Source organism: Zonotrichia albicollis, chromosome 15 (assembly GCF_047830755.1).
Source record: "Zonotrichia albicollis isolate bZonAlb1 chromosome 15, bZonAlb1.hap1, whole genome shotgun sequence".
In the NCBI taxonomy this organism is placed as follows: domain Eukaryota; kingdom Metazoa; phylum Chordata; class Aves; order Passeriformes; family Passerellidae; genus Zonotrichia; species Zonotrichia albicollis.
In genome coordinates, this window is record NC_133833.1 from 6,163,962 (window position 1) to 6,169,961 (window position 6,000).

General features: G+C 50.6%; 1 protein-coding gene across 1 annotated transcript; it reads left to right on the forward strand.

Annotated features, from left to right (window-relative positions):
• The first annotated feature begins 802 nt into the window (after window positions 1-802).
• ATOX1 (antioxidant 1 copper chaperone) lies at window positions 803-5,666 on the forward strand. Its single transcript, XM_074551896.1, has 4 exons — window positions 803-960; window positions 2,280-2,355; window positions 3,609-3,765; window positions 5,455-5,666. The coding sequence occupies exons 1-3, from the start codon at window positions 955-957 to the stop codon at window positions 3,740-3,742; spliced, it is 216 nt and encodes a 71-aa protein (XP_074407997.1). The 5' UTR covers window positions 803-954; the 3' UTR covers window positions 3,743-3,765; window positions 5,455-5,666.
• The last annotated feature ends 334 nt before the right edge of the window (window positions 5,667-6,000 follow it).

Sequence of the window (6,000 nt, forward strand, 5' to 3'; positions counted from 1 at the left end):
TTAATATCCTCCCCCAATACCTCTGACTATTTTTAGCCTAAGCCACACTGCAATCTGCCAGATCATAAATCAGCACTGCAGACTTTTACAAAGTTTAACGTGAGCCCAGTGACCCAGCACAACAGCCCGCCCCGAATAAACTCTGCCACGGGGATCTTGGGCACCTCTCTGCAGAGCAATAGCGGGGCAGGGAAGTCCCCTTTTATAAAACCATCGGTACAGCAGCAGCATCCTGTGCACCTCAAAAGAAATGCCCTGACCCCCAGCTGGTGAGGCAGAAAACAAGAAACGCTGGTTACATTGCCTGCTACAGGTTGGGCTTCTCAAGGGGAAGATGCTGAAAGCAAGCACATGGTGGGGAAGTGTCACACACACAGAGCTCTGCCAGCTCTCCTCAGCCCTGGTGGGATGTGATGCTCTGTCCCCGCTCCAGCTTCCCTGCTCCCGGGTCCTCCACCTTGACTCAAGTTTTTTAGAAAGGGGCACATTTTTCCTTCAAAAGGACCATACAGCCAGGGAAGAAAAAAAAAAAAACCAAAAACAAAGTAGACACATCTTCAGGGACCAGGACCCTTCTTCTCAACATGCTCCTCTGCTTTAGAGATTTCCCCCAAACTTCCCGCCCTCAATATCCAGTCTACCGAAACTCTCCCAAGCCAATAAATCTCAAAACCTCAAAAGTCGGACACGGATGAGCTTTTTAGCAGCCCATCCTCATGGCTGTCCCCAGCGCCCTCCCGCAGCCCTTTGTCCGTGCTGATCCCCAGCCTGGAGGCGAGCAGAGCACCCGTGCTGGAGCTCCACACGGCCCAGCCACCATCCCAAGGCCCTGCACCGCTCCTTCCCTCGCCCTCCGCGGCATCCCCGCCTCCCGAGGCCGGGCCAGGCCCGCCCCTTCCTCCGCGCCGCGTCCGCAGCCGCGATCGGGATCCGGGATCCGGGAGCGGCTCCGCCATGCCGGTGGGTGCGGGGCCCGGGGGCCGCTGAGGGGCCGGGGGACGTGGCGGGGAGGCAGGGCAGGGAGGGCTCCCCCGACCCTCGGTGCTCCCGCAGTCCCCGAGGTTCCCCGGATCTCCGGGGCTCTTTCAGCCCCCTGCGCTCCCCAGTCCCCCGGGGCTCCTCCAGGCTCTGGGGCTCCCCCAAAGCCCCCGACTCTCCCAGTCCTCGAGGCTCCCCCAGCCCCCAGAGTTCCTCTTGTCCTCGATGCTCCCCTAGCCCCCCCAGGGCTCCCCCAGCCCTCCAGAGCTTCCCCAGATCCTGCAGCTCCCCAAGGTCCCCCAGATCCTGCAGCTCCCCCAAACTCCAAGGCTACCCCAATCTCCCAGGGCTCCCCCAGTCCCAAACTCCCCCAAAACCCAGGCCATTCCCAACCCCCAGGACTTGGACATAGAAGGGCAGCATTTATGGGACTCTCCTTCCCCCCTGCCTTCACACTTCCCCAAAGCACCCAGGGCCTTTGGGCAATAAAACCGTGGAAAATGGCAATTTCATTGAAAAAATCCCTAATGGGAACCTCCATCCAAAATTCCTTCCTGGGTGAAAGATCCCAAGGCGGTTTTAGCTTCACAGTGGCAGGGGGCACAGGGTGGTTCTGAATAGAAGGAAATATGGGTTGCAGGCAACAAATGCACAATAGTTTTACTTTTCTTTTTAAAGGAAAGTAAAAAGCACGTGCAAGAGAAGGAAATTAGGACCCATCTGGTGCCAAAGGTTGAAGGCAGTGGTTGGTTACAGGCAAACAGTGTTTTGTTGACCCAGTGTTGATCACAAGTAGTGAAGATATCGCTGGGGCCCCAGTGGAGTGGAGGAATGGAAAAACAGTGCTAATGGCCCTTAAATTTATGTTTTGCTTTTATTTTTATTATGTTGGAGACCAGAAGCCTTGTAGATGCAAGAAGAGTAGGATGGGGTGGAAACCTCACAGACTTAAGTCAGGACAGTGAGTAGCTGGAGGCAGGAGATTTGCCTCTCCTTGGGTCCCCTGGACAGGCTAAGTCCAGCAGAGGCCATGGAGATGGCCATGTGTGCTGACTCTGAGGTAGCCACACAATCCCCAAAGGCCCCTCATGATTATGCTGTGGGGGACAGCACAAGGACACCATAGGGAGGACTACCAAGAGTTCTCAGTTTTGCAGAGGATCCCTTAGTGGTGTGTGTGTATGGACCTTTTGACTTGGGAGGCTTTGAACCTCCCCAAGGAAGAAGTCAAGTGTGGAGTGCTCATGGTGCATTTCCAGCTGTGCTCTCCCTGACCCCTAGACTGCCTCTTTTCTTTCCAGAAACACGAGTTCTTTGTGGACATGACCTGTGAGGGCTGTTCCAATGCAGTCACCCGTGTCCTGCACAGGCTGGGAGGTGAGTCAGTGCTGGCTATGGGACAGGCAGCTCCAGAGCTGTGCCCTGGGCTCCTCCATCCTCAAGGATAACGCTGTAGATAAAAGCTGAAAGCTGGAAACTTCTCCTTGCTTTGCTCTGAGGCTGCTCCTTGCTGGTGACAAGTGACTGGTTGTTTGCAGGTCTGTGACCCTTGGAGAAGTGTCAAGGGAGGGAGGAGCTGCCATGGCTGCAGGTGGCTCTGAGTCACCAGGGCCTCACCTGAGCCCTGGGGAAGGACACTGTGGACCCCTGCTCAGGCTGCCAGAGGGAAGGGAGGTGAATGTCCTGCCTGGCCCTGTTTCCAAGGAGGCCTGGAGTGTTCGTGGTGCTTCCCCAGATGTGTCATCAGCAGTCACAGGGAAGAGCTGCTGAGCAGAGCCTTTGGTGCTTGTCTGTGTAGCCTATTTTTAATACCACCTGGAAATTATAACCCATCTTTTGTTTGCTGACATTTCCAAGACAGAAGGATCTGGCCTGCACTCGTCAGTTGTGAGGACCTGCTCCCCTCTGAGGGAGAACAGCTTCCAGCCACCAAGGCAAAGGCCTTCTTTCATTACCATTACCAGGCTGTGACAATCCCATTTTCTCTGTGTGTAGTCGTCAGCACCTCCATCACTCTTCAACGGGCTGGCCAGTATCAGCCTCAGTAATGATGAGATATAGCTCTCAAAGCTGATCCATACCTGCAGGTTTTTTGAAAATACATAACTGGATAGAGACTGCATGTCCAGTTCCTCTCACTGGGGTGAGAGTGGCTCACCTTTATTAGGCACTGGGAAATCCACATGGTAAAATGTCTTTTCCCTCCTTTTACTTCCAGCTGGTAGGCGGCACTGCCAGTTTAGGCGCCTTGTCCTGAGCCTTTCCTAACCCTATTCACACTAAACCAGAGCACAGACTGAGCTGGGTGGAAATTTTAGTGGTTGGTTTGAAATCAGCTTACACAGATTCCTACATGAACAATTGTGTTGATCCAAGGTGGGGTGAGCAGATTAAAGCAGTTCAGAGACTGATACCTGATGTGGAGCTAGAGCAGATTTAACTTCCTTCATACCACTGCTGGCTGGACAGCAGGCTGGTTTTGCTGGCTGGTGGTGGTGTCAGAGTGTGCTGGCAGGAGATAAATGTCCATTTGTCTGATGCCCTGGGGAACACAGATGTGTGAAGGTGAGCTTCCCCTGTGCTTACACCATTTGGCTGCTTCTAACTCTACAAAATGCTTTTCCTCATAGGTGTCAATTTTGATATTGACCTGCCCAACAAGAAGGTGTACATTGACTCAGAGCACAACGTTGACACCCTCTTGGAAACCCTCAAGAAGACTGGAAAGAATGCTTCCTACCTTGGGGAGAAGTCTGCACAGTAGCCTTGCCTGGTGTGAGGAGCTAGGTACATACCAGCTGTACCCAATGTGGAAGAGAGACATCTGAGCTTTTCCCAGGTCTCCCAGTAAAACAGCATCTTCCTGGAAAGCACAAATTTAAAAAGACCTGCAGGTCCAGCTTCAGCAAACCCCTCATGTCAGAGAAGCAGCTGGAGCACACACAGGGACCCCTTAGCTGTTCTGCACAGCCTGTGTGATCCCAGCCTTGCCTGTAGTGGAGAGGTAGAACACAGCCTCTGTGCCATTCCCACATGGACCCAGAGTTTGCCAGAGCACATTGTGCGTGAAAATAAATCCCAAACACACTTAACAGCTGGCCAGAGAGAGTGGTGGGAGGGTGATGGGACACAAAGAGCCCTTTGGGTGTGAGATGCTGTGGGCTGGCTCTCAGCACAAGGACCTCCAACAGCTGATTCTCCTGATAAGGCTTTTAATCCTCCACTACACTTAAGGATGGAAAAACAGCAGCTCCCTGGTACTCTTCTGGATGTAAAATGTTGGGTTTCAGAATAGCTCCCAGTACACACATTCCCTGGCCAACTGTCTACTCCAATGACAACCTGGTGGTTGCAGCCTGTCAATTTTCCCAGAATTCCAGCATTATGAAGATATGTACAAAACTGTGCTGACTGTAAAATATATTGGCATACAAGGTTCAATTACAGTGAAAAGAATAAAGTGGGAGAGGGCTGCCCACTCACTGCATGTATCATTCTTTAGTGTGCAAAATTATTACATGGCATCTCCTAAGAATTTGTTTCTGTCAGTGCAGCTTTCTGATCCAGTGACATTTTTTTTTAATGGTCTAGTTGGATCATCACAAATGCCCAGCACAGATGCACTGAAACCAGTTCATGCTGATTTAATTCCCAGTCAGTAAATTAAATCAGGGATTTATACCAGCAGGAATTAAATTGATACAAGAAAGAGCTGAGCTGATAGTGACGTGTCTGCAATGGATCTGCATTGCTTAATAGGCTGACAACAGATTTAAAATCTGCAGTTTGTATCATTTGTGCAAGCTCTCTGTGCTTCTTAGAAATTATTTAAAATCATAGCTGTAATCAAATAACAACCCCACTTAACAGAGGGAGGCTGATCTGAATTGATCAGTACCTTAAATAGTTTTCAGTGTATTTCAGTTTCCTAGTATTGACTGCAAGGGCTGTTACAGCTTGCAGTAACTTGTGGACTATTTGTCTGCAGAATTTAACTATTACAGCAAAGTCAATCTCAAATAAGGGAGGTGTGTCTCTTTTCCTGGCCCAGTTTCCCCATTTCTTTCCTTATAAGACATCAAGGCAGCTGGTGAGTCAGTTCAGCTGGCCAGCGTGGCAGAACATTTCTCTGGATTCCTTTGTTTTCCTGTTGCACTTTAACTGAAGCTCTTTGATTAATCCAAGGATCTTGAGACCCAAAACACAGGAGAGCAGGGGGCTGGACTGCCCTTGCAAGATCACTTCAGTCAGGCTAAAAATCCACTCAATTTAAATTTTGCACAGCACATAGGGAATGTTTTTAAGGGCCGTCTGTAAAAGAAGGGAGGGAAGTTGCAAATCCTTGGCTCTGCTGGATGGATTTCCTTTGGCCCTCCTCCTGCTTGACCGGCAGAGGGCATCTCTGTATAACATTATCTGCTCTGGGCCTTGCTGTTCTCTCCCCTTCATTTATTTATTTATGTATTTATTTTGCAGGAACTCAATCATGACTTCAGCAAAAAGATGCCTTAACAGTCTGCGTGTGTCCCAGCTTGCTGTGTCATTTGACCTTTGCCAGATGTCAGAAAGCAGAGGGCTGGCAGGAGGAGACAGCTGGGCCTTGTGCTCCAGAAGTGGAGAGGGCTGGGGGAGGAGGTTGTGTGGTGTTTCTAGTCCCACAGTAAATCAAGGCACTGCTTTTAACTTTCCGTGTGTGTCTGTGTGTCCTGTGTGTCTTTGTACTGCTTTAAGTGGTTTTCTGTGAAAGAGGCAGCTTTTAGGGATGGAAAACTCCCCTCTCCATGCACCACAGGTCTCCCAGGAAATTGCAGCTATCCTTAGAAGCTGACTGCAACCTCTGCCTGAGGGACACATCTCAGGAGAACTGTGCTTGAATGTCACTTAGATTCAGGGAATCTGCATCTTGGAAGTTGTTTTTCCATCACAGAACAAACAGACTTTCCATTTGGGATGCAAGTGCTGGGCAGAAGCGACTTTGGCAGCCCCTGTAAGTCAAGGATAACCAAGTGTCCTTTAGAGCTC

Excerpts from the sequence above, each read along its gene's own strand:
- ATOX1 (XM_074551896.1), top strand. Across the intron at positions 2,356-3,608 it reads TGTCCTGCACAGGCTGGGAG|GTGTCAATTTTGATATTGAC; the intron begins GTGAGTCAGTGC and ends TTTTCCTCATAG.